At 38.2% G+C, this 14,827-nt stretch overlaps 1 protein-coding gene across 2 annotated transcripts in view; it reads right to left on the bottom strand.

Annotated features, from left to right (window-relative positions):
* Positions 1-14,827, bottom strand: part of LOC121299199 (proprotein convertase subtilisin/kexin type 5-like) — a 168,205-nt gene that overhangs the window by 75,849 nt on the left and 77,529 nt on the right. For both annotated transcript variants that reach the window (XM_041226833.1, XM_041226841.1), the window contains exons 10-12: positions 11,724-11,827; positions 10,207-10,324; positions 8,441-8,629 (exon numbers count right to left, since the gene is read on the bottom strand). In XM_041226833.1, the coding sequence (XP_041082767.1) occupies positions 8,441-8,629; positions 10,207-10,324; positions 11,724-11,827 (411 nt within the window). The remainder of the gene's footprint in view (positions 1-8,440; positions 8,630-10,206; positions 10,325-11,723; positions 11,828-14,827) is intronic.

Raw genomic sequence — 14,827 nt, 5'->3', positions numbered from 1 at the left:
ATGGTCTCCTCAATGCTGAGAAGTACAGGCAGATACTTATCCATCATGCAATACCATCAGGGAGGCATCTGATTGGCCCCAAATTTATTCTGCAGCATGACAACGACCCCAAACACACAGCGAAAGTCATTAAGAACTATCTTCAGTGTAAAGAAGAACAAGGAGTCCTGGAAGTGATGGTATGGCCCCCACAGAGCTCTGATCTCAACATCATCAAGTCTGTCTGGGACTACATGAAGAGAGAGAAGCAACTGAGGTTGCCTAAATCCACAGAAGAACTGTGGTTAGTTCTCCAAGATGTTTGGGCCAACCTACCTGCCGAGTTCCTTCAAAAACTGTGTGCAAGTGTACCTAGAAGGATTGATGCTGTCTTGAAGGCAAAGGGTGGTCACACCAAATATTGATTTGATGTAGATTTTTCTTCTGTTCACTCACTTTGCATTTTGTTAATTGATAAATATAAACTATTAACATGTCTATTTTTGAAAGCATTCTTACTTTACAGCATTTTTTCGCACCTGCCTAAAACTTTTGCACAGTATATATATATATATATATATATATATATATATATATATATATATATATATATATATATATCTATATATATATACCAGAAACAGTTAACCTCTCGTTTTATCTACAGTTTGCAGAAAATAAAAAGTATTTTGTTTAGCAATGTTTAGTTTTGGAAAAAGTGAGTATTTGTTTTCAACAGACTACTTGGGTACATTAGCTACATTGTATGAAAAAAAGTTTCAGGAAATGTCATTATATTTTTTTTTAAGATGCATAAATTAACAAGCCTTGTATGTATGTGAAGATCACAGCTGAGAGTTTACAGTTAACATACAATCTGTTCATTTACATTCTTGCTCAGCTACAAAATACAAATCTCATCCACTGACCTACATAGCTACATGTAAATGCTGCGTGAATTCACAACCAAACAATTTACAGATCCTAGCATATTTGTATTTTCAGTGCATGACATACTGCATTTTAAAGGAAATAAACGCAGTGCCAAACCAAATGTGTTTTTACATCCACTGCCAAGATTTCATGGACTTTTGTTCAAATTCACGATTTCTGTGACCTGTGGCCTCCGTGACAAAATCGTATCCTTATTTATTTTCATAACCATGGTTGCATGTAATATAAAAATGTAACCATTACCTAATGGCTAATTATCCTTAAAGACCACGATAACCTGAATAAAATATCAACTCTGCACGTAGTGCCTGTGACACAGTCGAGTCCGCCCCCAAGGGCATAAAAGACTGCTGACACAAACGCTGTCCTCATTTTTCCTTCAAGACTGCTTCAATATGGACGTAGCGACCTTGAAGGTCAACGGATACATTTCTATTTCAGGGAACCAAGGTTATGATAATAACCGAACATTCCCTATCAAGTACGAAATGAATACCAAAGCTGTCGCAAGGCAATACTGCAGACCATCTGGAATGCTACAAGGTTAAGCAAGGCTACCTTGCACGTTACCAAGAGGAACCCCAGTACAAGTAGCTAGGGTTAAAAAACTGAGAAACTGAGGGAGAACTCACCTCTAGTTTATGTTGTAAGGGTTGATCCTGAGGCTGCCCTTAACATTTTTATTCCAAAACCAGTGTTTTGTGGATCTATGACATTCAGCAGATAGAACCACGTAAAATATGGGGAATGACCCACACCGCTGCATCGCAAATGTCTCTGATACATGCATCCTGGAACAAAGCCCACAAAGTTGCCATGTCCCTGGTGGAATGGGCAGTGAGCTTCTCTGGAGGGGGCAAATTGGCTCGCTCATATGCAGCCTTGACTGTGTTTGTAATCCATTTAGACAGCCTCTGCTTAGACGGGGCTTTTCCCTTTGAGTTCTGTCTGCATAGTATGCTATCGCCTGCACTGGACACAGCGTATGGAACTGCCGCTCCCTGTCAGACTGGAAAGGGGGCAGATGAAAAGCCTCAAGCTCTACTGTCTGGTTAACGAGAAATGCCGAGATGGTTTTTGGCAAAAAAGCAGGACTGGCACAAAACGTAACTTTCTCCCTGGCTTCTGAAAAAATTAAGCAGGCTTTCGCAATCGAAAATGCTTGCATTTCATCCACCTGCTTAGCAGATGTGATTGCAAGTAAGAAAGATGCTTTTAATAACTATTTCAGCTCAGCTGAATGCAAAGGCTCAAAGGGGGGCTTCATAAGTGCTTCAAGCACCACAATAAGTTGCCCCACTAGGAAATGAGATAATGGGGAGACTGAATAAATTTGAATATGATAAGCTGAAATGGCTGCCAAATAGACCTTTAATATCGAGAGAGATTTCCCCTCATCAAATAGATCCTGCAAAAATTGCAGTATAACTGCAATGGGTCAAAACCCTTAGGCAGGCACCACATTTGGAAAATGCCCAACTTGTACCCATACTGGGAATACGTGGACGACGCTTTTGCATTCTGTAGGGTGTCGATGACCCTATCGGATAACACCAGACGGCTCAAATATTGCTGTTCAGCAGCCACACCCAGAGCTGCAGACTCAATGGGTCGAGATGTCACAATGTCTGAGCTAACTGAGCAGGTCACAGCGTTTCAGCGTCCTGCCTGATCTTTTACAGGCACAGCGGGAGCATTGCGAGTGATGGAAAGGCATACAGCAGATGCCTCAGCCACTGGTTGCCACTGGCTGGCTCACAATTCATGGAGAGACCCCAACCAATGCAGGTGGTCAGTGATCAGTTCCGGGTGAGTCTTGGGGTGGAGAATGAGCGCAAATGAGTCCAGATAACGAAACATCTGAGCTGTTTATATGAGTTTCCCAATCAAGTAACCTCCTGAAAAGATAATTCAACCCAGTTCCCTGCAATTTAATAGAGTACTGAACTGTAGAGTAAGACCTGCGTTGGTTGTCGCACGTTTCACTCTCTATTATTTTCCCCAATCTGGTGATATTCTGCGAGGTTCTGTTTGTTATATTGAAGAATAACTCTTCACGTACAAATTGATGATTTTTTATTTCAGCACAACTTTATTTCAAATTGAGGATGGTGTTGTCACCTGTGACAACCTGTCCCATACTAGAGTTCAAAGGCCTTGGAACTAGGGGTGCTGCGGGTGCGGTAGCACCCCCTCGGCTTGGCATGGCTTCTATCATATACAGGGGCTACAGTTTTGCTTAATGGCTTTCAGCACCCCCACTTTAAAAATTGTTCCAGTGCCACTGCTGCGGTTGGTTGTCACAAAGTATGTTCTTTTTACAGTAAAAAATAATGCAACATTTTATTTTAAATAAACAAAGTTTCTATTGTGTACAATGACAGAAGAGGTTGTATTTTTACTTTTTATGTGCAGATAGAAAATATAGACCTATATATATATATATATATACACACACACACACACACACACACACACACACACATACACAGTGCCTTGCAAAAGTATTCAGACCCCTGACCAATTCTCTCATATTACTGAATTGGTACATTGAAATTTGGTTCTATTCGATATTTTATTTTAAAACACTTAAACTCAAAATCAATTATTGTAAGGTAACATTGGTTTTATGTTGGGAAATATTTTTAAGGAAAATAAAAAACTGAAATATCTTGCTTGCATAAGTATTCAACCCCCACCCACACATTAATATTTGGTAGAGCCACCTTTTGCTGCAATAACAGCTTTAAGTCTTTTGGGGTAAGTATGTACCAGCTTTGCACCAGTTTCTGAGTGATTTTGGCCCATTCGTATTGCCAAATTTGCTCCAGGTTGTTCAGGTTGATTGGACGACGCTTGTGGACCGCAATTTTCAAATAGTGCCACAGATTCTCAATGGGACTGAGATCAGGACTTTGACTGGGCCACTGTAGGACATTCACCTTTTTGTTCTTGAGCCACTCCAATGTTGCTTTGGCCTTGTGCTTGGGATCATTGTCCTGCTGAAAGGTGAATTTCCTCCCAAGCTTCAGTTTTTTAGCGGACTGAAGCAGATTCTCTTGCAGTATTTTCCTGTATTTTGCTCCATCCATTCTTCCTTCAATTGTAACAAGAAGCCCAGTCCCTGCTGACGAGAAGCATCCCCACAGCATGATGCTGCCACCACTACACTTCACTGTAGGGATGGTGTGTCTTGAGGCATGGGCAGTGTTAGGTTTGCGCCACACATAGTGCTTTGAGTTTTGGCCAAAAGCTCTATCTTGGTCTCATCTGACCACAAAACCTTTTCCCACATCGCAGCTGGGTCACTCCCATGCTTTCTGGCAAACTCCAGACGTGCTTTCAGATGGTACTTTTTGAGTAACGGCTTTTTTCTTGCCACCCTCCCATACAGGCCAGTGTTATACAGAGCTCTTGATATGGTTGACTGGTGCACCATTACTCCACTCCCAGCCACTGAACTCTGTGGATCCTTCAAAGTGATTTTTGGCCTCTCTGTGGCTTCTCTTACAAGTCTCCTTCTTGTTTGAGCACTGAGTTTTGAGGGATGGCCTTTTCTTGGCAGAGCCTGGATGGTGTGATGCAGCTTCTACTTCCTGATTACTGATCCAACTGTGCTCACTGGGATATCCAAACATTTATATGATACAGATATTATTTTGTACCCTTTCCCTAATCTATGCATTTGTATTACTTTATCTCTAACTTCTGTAGAATGCTCTTTGGTCTTCATTTTCCTTCAGATTCACAGCCTTACCAATGATCCTTCAACAGTGGGGTTTTTATCCAGAAAATGTGACAGCTACTTTAATGGTTCACAGGTGGAGGCCAATGGTAAGGTAATTGTGTCCTCGTTAGGGCAATTTCTTTCATCGGTGCAAACTGGGAGCTTCCACAACACAGGGGTTGAATACTTATGCAAGCAAGATATTTCAGTTTTTTACTTTTTTTAAAAATATTTCCCAACACAAAACCAATGTCACCTTACAATAATTGATTCTGAGTTTCAGTGTTTAAAAATAAAATATCAAACAGAATGAAATTTCAATGTGCCATTTGTAATTTGGTAATATGAGAGAATTGGTCAGGGGTCTGAATACTTTTGCAAGGCACTGTATATATTTGAAATGTTGACCCATGCTACAAAATAATACCACAGCCTCCATAGAACCAGAGGACAAACAGTAAATAATTTTAAAAAAGCATGACATGGTGACATATGCCATGTTGGTATAAAAAAGTAGAAAACTGGTTTTGTTTTTACACTAAAAGATAGCCAGTATCAGGTTCTATTTAACATGGCCATCAGCCCATAACTCCAATACTACTAAGAGTTATAACATAAATAACAAGATATGCATTTTTTACTTTGGGTATAAAAAAATGAAATATGTGCTAACCTTTATGTTAGATGAAATTTACCTCAAATGACAAGATGGTTGACTTCCAGACAATAGAACACACATTTCACTGTTAGTATCAGCTTCGCCAGTTTCATAGTTATGAGCACTGTGACAACCAACCCCAGTCTCCCCTACTGTAAATAGCACAGAACACAAGACCAAGGGGCTGATGGGATAAAATAGGTGTTTGGATAATGAAGGTTTTACTGAACAGTATTTAAAAAGTAACCATTTTAAAACCATGCAACTAATTGCCAATATTTTTTTGCAGTGCTGCAGTTAAAACAACAGCAGTTGCTGGTTACAAGCAAAAAACAAGTACTGGTAGCTCCTTGCACAGACAAAATAATCTGAAATGCAACTTTTAACTCAAAAATAAGAATTGCACCAATTGTCTCTTCCAAAAAACAGAATTCCTATCCCCTTCCCCATTCCTAGTCTTTTCATCAACCTAAATAACAGCTTAGAAGAACCTACTAATCATCCCTCCCAGTAATAGATTTAGAGGACTACAAAGCAGACCACATGGATAGGATCCAACATCGACATTGGCCATTTTAAGTGGCTAACCGCTGTAGTCTCTAATGTTTTTTTTTTTTTTGTCCAGTTTCTAAAGACAAGTCAGGAGTACAGCTGAAAAAAACCACTCATTTCACATCAATGTGGAGTGACAGACATCATTGCATATAGGAAATACATTATCCATTTTTTTGAGCAAATTATGTGTAATAACAAATGTATTATGAAACAACTTGGTTTTAAAGAAACCTATATTCCAAAAAATCTATGCTGTGTTCCCAATAGCACACCTGGTTGTAGAGTAATACATCATGTTGCAGATAAGTAATGGGACCCTGGTGTGAACAAAATCTCATAAGATTTAAGCAAATCAGGTTCAATTTGGCAACACAAATATGTTGGAAAACAATATACAGTACTTTGCACTACTTGTTTTGTCAACACTGTATTAAGTAAAAATGAAGTTGAACATTGCAATTATAATTTTTTATGAGTGAGCCACTAACGTCCCCAATAGTGATTGATACACAACCTTTCTCAGCTTTTGCTATTAGTATGCAAATACTTTTTGCTACAGGCAGAATAGCATGCATTGTGGAACAAAACAGCTTGTAAGGGGGACTTTGGGGGGGGGGGGGGGAGGAAAGTTTTTGTAATGGAAAAAATTATATGAGATTAGATTATGTCTAATTAATGTACAAATACAAGTTTATGTTCACATCAATTGTTTCAAAAAAAAATACTTATTTTTGAAAATAATAACAATTACAGTCAGCACTCGGATATCCGTTACCCAGATACACGTCAGTCGCGTTTTACCACCCTTGTATTAAGAATAAAATCAATCCCCATATATATATATATATATATATATATATATATATATATATATATATATATATATATATATATATATATATATATATATATATACACACACACACATACACTGCTGTTCAAAAGTCTTAGACATGTTGCATTGTCCTACTCTGATGCATTATAAGCATCAACAATTTACTCAAAGTCTCCACTAGTGTTTTCTACTATTATAACAACCTTGACTTGCATAAAGAAGGGAAAACATTGAAATAGCTTGCATCACCCGTTTTTCAAGGTGTGGTATCCGAAGCATAATCAACATCACTTGTAATTGACAAACCCAGGACTGGAAGACTAAGAAAGCCATCTAACAAAGAAGAGCAGCACGAAAATAATACCCTTAAGGAACAGAAAGAAGACAAGCGTTGAACTGACAACAGACCTGGCAGAAGGCACAGGTGTCGTCGTCCATCCATCAACAGTCCAAAGCAACTGTGACCATTGTTCCATAGTCCAATTTGTGTTCTTGTGCATATTTTAACCTTTTAGTCTTGTTCTCCTTTATTAACAGAGGAATTTTTACTGCAGTGCATCCAATAAGTACTGATTTCAAGAGTGAACTTCGTACTGTTGATATTTATTCACTATCTCTACTTAATTTACAATGAAATACCTGTCTATTCCTTTTGTGCACCAGTTGCTACACATGTGCTTTTGCAGAGATGATGTACATGTTTTGTAGCTGAAGAATTCCACGCTTCTGATTCTCAAATTATTATCCACTACATGATATAAACCCTGCACTACCATTTGTTTCACTTCGTTTAGACATTTTTAATATCGCCAAGCATACGTGACTCAAAACAAACTGAGAACACTGCTTAGTCAGCTGACTCCTCCCTAATCACCTTCTGCTTTGGTGCAGGAAATACATTTACTTTCTAATACTTTGTTTGGTAAAGGATTAAAGATGAGTACGCCAAACCCGACCCACTTTGCAGGTCACCCACAGTACTTGACCCGATGCAGGACCCTACTCTATGGTATTTCCCAAGAGCTACCTCGGCATTGTTTTCTTTGTTGTAAAATAAATTGACCAGTTCACCTCTCTGCACACTTGTCAGCTTCATGTTGCTTGACTGAGCTGCATTGCGAGTGACAGGACTATTTATATCCACAGTACTGTAGTATGGAAATACGCGGTAGTAACCACAGTGGCGCCCCCTAGTGACAAAAATGAATAACTGTGGATGATTCCCTTAACAACTGTCTGCAATTTCATCTTCCCATGTCCTACCGTTTGTGAGATATGGTGCGTTGAGTTGGTAAACTTACTTTCTAATCACCCTGTACAAGGCATATTTATGTACAGTATCTAATCAGGGGCTGAAAATTCAAAAGCAATGTTTGCATATGTGATTCATTCTAAAAGGTAGAACAGTTTTTGTACTGTATGCTGTTTTACCTGGTATACATCTGTCATTGGAAAGACAAGAAATTAGGGTGTTAATAGGTAAACATTTTGGTTAAATGTTGGTTATTTAAATTAAAAATGCCATTTGCAAATCAGGGGTACTGTGAGAAGAGACTTATAGTAAGTGCCTGTTATTACATTTTAAAGCAATCCCTGAACTCAAAAGTTAATGTTTACTTTTTGTGCAATTCATATATCATAATTATACCACTGATAATCTAGCTAACAATAAAGGAATGTCCTTTATTTTTGTCTCTATGATTCTTTCTCAAAGCAAAAATGAAGTTCTTACCTGTTAGCTAAGAGCTGAGACTTTGTTCCAGAAGGAGAGGTCAGGTAAATAGACAGATCTCCACGGCGATGGTGAGTAATGGTGATCCGCACCACAACGTGCTCCAAGTAGATGACGTGGTGGTTGGAGTTATCAGCACAGCCAGGAGCTTTGTATACTGATCTGACAACATTCTCTGGACGAATAGTTCTATAATAGAACAATGACAGGCAATGGCTCAGAAAAATAATAATACCTAGGAGCCCAGGTATATCCATCACTTTTTTTATTATGTTTAGATACAATTCCTGCAATGCGTCTTTTGACTGTGGTTAAAGGCGTATGTATTTAGTGCAGTTAGAATGGCTTGAGTTAGAACTGGTTTTGTGTTGTCATTGCGATAAATCTTATTGTACTCTAATTCCAAGGGAGGAGAACATATTGCCCTTGTGAGTTAAGCATTAAACAGCAGTCTCAAGCACTGGCACTTTTTTCCATATCTTGGGACACAGCTGACAATATTCTCAGAAAAGACAGCCTACCAATCTTTTTTAATAAAGTTTCACCAAGGTGAAATAGCCAATAAATCACAACAAGGAAGCCTTTCTCTCAATCAAGGTCATACATGACTGACAGAAATACTGTGATTCATGGTGGTAAATCTCCCTCCCAACCTGTGAGGGTGCTAAGTAGCAAGAACAGTGTACCCTGGAAGGCTTGGCCCGACAGTTCTTTCCCAGGGTTCAAGGGAAGCCAGACGGCTAGAAAGGGGGCGGAACTTGGGTGCATTAACTCATTGACCCGGAAGGGAAACAATGTGACAATCACTGATTGGAGGGGCGGCTGCACTCGTTTACCAAGGGTTCATGTGTGACGACATAAAAGGGGATGGAGAGACACAATCTGTTCCTCCGCTTTGGTTACAAGAAAATAACCTGGAAGAAACTACACAGTATTGTGACAACGTATCATGAGTGTTTGTTTTGTCTCTAATTGTTGCTTGTTGTATTAGCAGATGGCTAATACGTTCCGGAGCTGTCGCCAAGGGCCAACACAAAATCCGGAACAGCACTGCACTATTGTCACACAATAAACTGTATCACCCACCACGAGTGCTATAGCACGCACCCAGGACTGGTGATCGTGTTTGTACATTGTGGGAAGGATACTTTACCTGTGTTTATTATTTGGGACTGCAAACCCGTTATTATTTCCCCCTTGCACTACACATTGCTGTGTGTTGCCGGGGACCATTATTTGGTCACCAGACCTGGATTGTTAAGAAAATAAAATACTTTTCCAACTGGATTACAAATCTCTGTCTGCTAATTAAACACTGCATCACTCCTGCACCTATACACTGCAAGCCACTTTGTCACAATGATCAAAACCCATTATCTTCTCTTGTAACCCAGTTTCTCTCTCAAACAAACTTCAAACTAACCTGATGAATCTACAGATGAGATCAGGAAGACGTTTATGGATTTCAATTCATAAAATGGCTGGGATTAGTAGATTGTTGTGTTTGAAATCTGTGTGGTCTATTTGTTTCAACCCACCTCATGATTTACTAATGCTTTATGATTTTCTATGTGGGAAGGAGAGCATTCAAATACCTATGAAGTGAGGAAACTGAGAGATCTATATATGTAACAGCATGTCTAGTGTGTAATCAAGAAACAGCATTTACGGATGTCAATACATCACAGCTGTGTGATCTGAAGAGATTTTCTCATTGCTTTTAGGAAGTGGTTCATATTTAACTTCATGGAAGTGTTAATGTTTACCTGATTTGCCTGTCTGCACTCTCTACACATATGTGCTGAGTGGGTACAGCTTTCCACCTCTCAGCTTCCTGTACCATGGCCTCTGCGTCCATCAGTCCAAACCCATAAAGATGGCTCACTGAGAAAAGTAAAACATATAAATACGTTTACAAGGCGATGCTGCGAGTGAGAGCTGATGAAATAAAATCATATACCTTAGTGGGCAACTAGTATCAATTGAGATACATGGCAGGGTTAAAGGAAAGGACAGGCACTAACTTATGTTTTCTATTAGGATGGCACTCCAATGAAAAAATGTACTGGCATGTCTTACTCCATCAACAAATCCTGAAATTGTGAGATGAACAAACATGGGTAGAGTGCAAGCCTGTGTAAATAATTTGTTGCAGGAAAAAAAAAAAAAGTAAATTGACCACAACCATCACTTTTTTTTTTTTTTATCTCAACCACCCCATACATACTTTCCTTTTCCCAATAAAAATTAATTGTTCCACTAACTTAAAACCAATCTAGCCAAGTCTGAAGGTATAAGACACTTACAGATGCCAATGGAGCTTACAGATGGAAGCCATCTAAACAGCTGATATTTGGCTGCCTGCGTAAGGCCCGAACTTCAAAAGGTGACTATAAGGAAACTGGTCCTTATTTTAAGAGACATGATAACTAATGTAGTTACAAGTACTGAAATAATTGTTTTGTTTTTTAATAGATACAAATAATATGAGCTGAGAATAGTTCTTTCAAATACAAGTATTGATTCTACATTGAAAGAGTTTCAAAAGACTAAAACTATAAACAGAAAATGTAATGAAGTACACCTTAGCCTTTTAAATCTGTACTATGACCTAAAGTTCACATTGTTCACATTGTCCGGCCAACAAATTAGGCTGGTTACCTTGCTTAGAAATATTTTTTCTCAATTGGATTGACAGTGTGTGAACTTTATGGAAACGCTACAAGAAACCAACTGAAGTAGTCACATGGACTGGGAAGAACCCACTGTGCCCATTCAAGCCTGTCCCATGCCCAAGAGAACTGCATGTCTGAACTCACATTTAGACACAAATGCCACATAACCTGACAAACGATCAATCTCAACCCCATCCAAGACCAGGAGATACTTTTGTATAAGGTCTCTATAAATAGTGACCTCTACATGCAACACATTCTCCCTTTAAATTTAATGGATCTTAATTAGCTTTTCAACACTGAAAAAGACTTTGCCACTGAATTATGTTACTTTAGTATTTAAAAATGTAGCACTATTGAGGGTTTAATAGTTATTGAAGATTTTTACTTGGCTGTGGTGCTGTATTGTTTGTACTGTTTAAATCAACCTAAAATACACTTCAGCTGGTTTCTTCAGCATAACTGTTGTAGTTTGGGCAGTGAAGACTTTTTGAGTAAGATAAAAAGAACAGATGATCGTTCTGCCATTGGTAACTAAAAAATAATCAAATTTGTGGGGAAAAACACATCCTCTAACCTAGCTACAAAAAATATAAAAAATACCTTACCCTTATAACCAGCTGCATTGGTTTTCCAATCTGGTGCGCTCAGATGGCCAGCACGGGAGGTCCTTACAATAATGTGTTGTACATCTCTCCATGTCAAGAATGGACTGAAAGGACAAAAAACAAAGCATTTGAAGGCAGTTTAACATAAAGGCGGATTTAGTTTCAATCCCCCCCCCCCCCCCCCCACACACACCCAAAAAGGGAAAAATGCCTTTAATGAATTATCCTCAGCTGCTCCAAGTTTTTCCATCTCTTTTTAATTGGCAGTCTTAGATACTAGGACGTCAATAACAAGCCGTAATTGACCTCCAGAGGGTTGCCCAGCAAGCTATTCGATAGAAGTCATAACATTGGTGACTGCTATTTTTAGGTGGCAATTAAAGAGACATTTCTTTTTTAAGTAGGATCAACATGTTTAATAATTGTGGGTACTGTGATGTGCTGAAATATCACAATGCTGTGGCCATTATGAGCCTCTAACCCTACATCAGTGTGTTATTTCACCATATTACAACATCTTGAAGTTCCATAATTCGATCATAAAACAGCATTTATTGATGTTACATAATAACACACTAACTCGACACTTACACTTTTAATAATGACTTTCATTGGTGTGTCTAGCACTCCAGAGAAGCTGTGTAATAGATGTTTCATGCAATGAAAAATGTATGAATTATTTAGGACATTTACAATTAATGCGCAACGAATACGCATAGTAATTTTGTTGCACCGCTTGAGTTTGCATGTTATCAAGCATCTGCACTTTGTTTTTTCCCGGCAAAGAATGGATGATAGGACTGACCTGACTGATTGCCAAAAACACGTGACCAACAAGTCTGGGATTTCAATAACAAAAATTAAATAAAACAAACATACGGTTGATTCCACTTCCTTGCAATGTGCAGCCCCCTCAACCTAACATACCAATTTACCTATCTGTCAGCTACATTGTTGGAAAGTAAATATATAATAAATACAGTCTTTCGTGTTTGGAGAAAGTCAGGATGCTTTATATTGCTATATAGTGCTCAATAAGGATTGCAATATTATAATTTCTTTAGAAAAATATACCGTATTTGCTTGAGTATAATTCAAACCTTTATCGTCTGCAAAAGTCTGTTGGGAGGGACTGGCACTTATTTGTTATTTTTCTTTATCAATAGTTTGTATTAGCGGTTGAAAAGAAAGAAAATTTGGTTAAGAACAGGTTAACTTAGTTCAGAGAGAACAGACTCGCTCTGTTCCACTGAACATGCTTTTATGATTCACTACACTGCTGCTGTGCTGCTTACCTTTCCCTTGTGCATTACAAACTAATGAAGAATGAAGATTTAATTTGGATGCTAAAACTCAGAAGATCTCATTGCTACACTTCTCTCAAATGGGTGAGATAAACGCAGTTTAATAATTTTTTCTTGTTGGACAGCTAACTTGGATATTATTTTTTAAATGCACATATATTTTGCTACTGAGCTTGTAGCCCATGTCTTGTATTTCTTTTTTGTTTGTGTTGTACTGGACAATTGCTTTAAACAAACAGAACATTGCAACCTTACAGTCAATTAATTTGTGTGGGATAATGTTTAAATGTACGTTCTCCAGTTAATATTATTATTAATTTATGTCCTTATTGGCGTGCACATATTTTTTTCTTGTGTTAAGCAAATAGTGAAAGTTATGTGTTTTTTTCGCTGTCAAACAATCCTTCTACACTTAAATATTTTAGACATGCTTATATTTTCCACAGTAACTAGTTCTAATTTCTGGGAATATATACAGTTGTCTATAGGCTAAGGGCTGATTGCTGCAGCGTGACCCTACAGCAGAGTGCTTCTGTGGAAACAGCACACCTCCATTGACATTGTTGTGGGCAAATCCTTGTTTCCCCCCCTCGCCTGTGCAAATGCTTCTAATTTCTCGCAAAAAAACCCGCAAACATCTCAATATTTGGCAAAAACAATTCTGTAACATTGTCTATATATAAAAAAAATGAATCCCAGGTTTGTTTACATCCAGGAGTGGTCGCGTAAAACACAGACACAGTTTCATTGAAATTACAGTAGACTACACCACCTTCCACATTCCACTGAAATACAAATACTTCTGTGTGGGCTAGGAAGGAAGTTGAGGTGGGGATTGTATTTTAAAATAATACTACTGTAGGCTATACAAAAAACAAAAAAAATTTAAAAATGGACTGCATCAAAATGACGGGTCTGGCGGTTCTAGGTGGAAGTGCTTACAAAATCTAATACATCTATTTAGGAAAACTAATGTCTGAAGTGCACTCTAACAACAGTTTCAATTTCAGGAGTTCATTTTTTTGTTTTATGGTTCCCTAAACTTACCATCTGTTTCAATAACAAATTAAAACAATAAAACATTTTTTAAAAAATGTATACTTGAATCTCGTCCTTTTTACATGGTCGACTTTTACTCTAGCGAATACAGCAGTAGGTTCATGCAGGTTTTGTTAAGTATAAGCTAACTCTACTATAACGAACCCTTCTTATAACAAACCCATTTTTAACAACCCCAACAGCAAGAAACAATTTTTTTCAATGCAAATTAGTCCTATTAGAACGATCGCATACAGGATTCGGTTTCGGATTCTGCCTGAATACCTACTTTTTGAGCAGGGATCCTAATCCTATATCCGCCCAGACAGACGTCCATTTGAATATATCACTTCAACGTGTGCAGTTCTTTAAATAAAAGACATGAATCTGGTACTGAACTTTTGTATTTAATAACAAGAAGACGTCTGATGAACTCTGTCGTGGCTCTCAACTCCCTATGTGGTGCACGCACTAAACACGTCATGCAGCTGCTCAATGCAAACATATCCCTGCATGCAACGGCCCCTGTAAATCTCTAATACATAGTAAATGGTAAACTTTTGTAGAATTTTGTGCTTTGTTGCTTTGTCTGAGACTTGTTCTAGAGATCATACTGAGAGAAAAAAAAAACAGTGCATAGAAATATATATTTTTGTAACTTTACAACTGTCAGATGTGCAAGATTCTGGAGCCTGTTGGCAACACTACTCTCAGATCAGGCGACACAGGTTGACATGTCATTAAATTAAAGAAAATACTAGG

The sequence above is a fragment of the Polyodon spathula genome, chromosome 2 (assembly GCF_017654505.1).
Source record: "Polyodon spathula isolate WHYD16114869_AA chromosome 2, ASM1765450v1, whole genome shotgun sequence".
Classification (NCBI taxonomy): domain Eukaryota; kingdom Metazoa; phylum Chordata; class Actinopteri; order Acipenseriformes; family Polyodontidae; genus Polyodon; species Polyodon spathula.
Note: the sequence above shows the minus strand (reverse complement) of the source record. Positions and strands in the feature narration are given on the sequence as shown.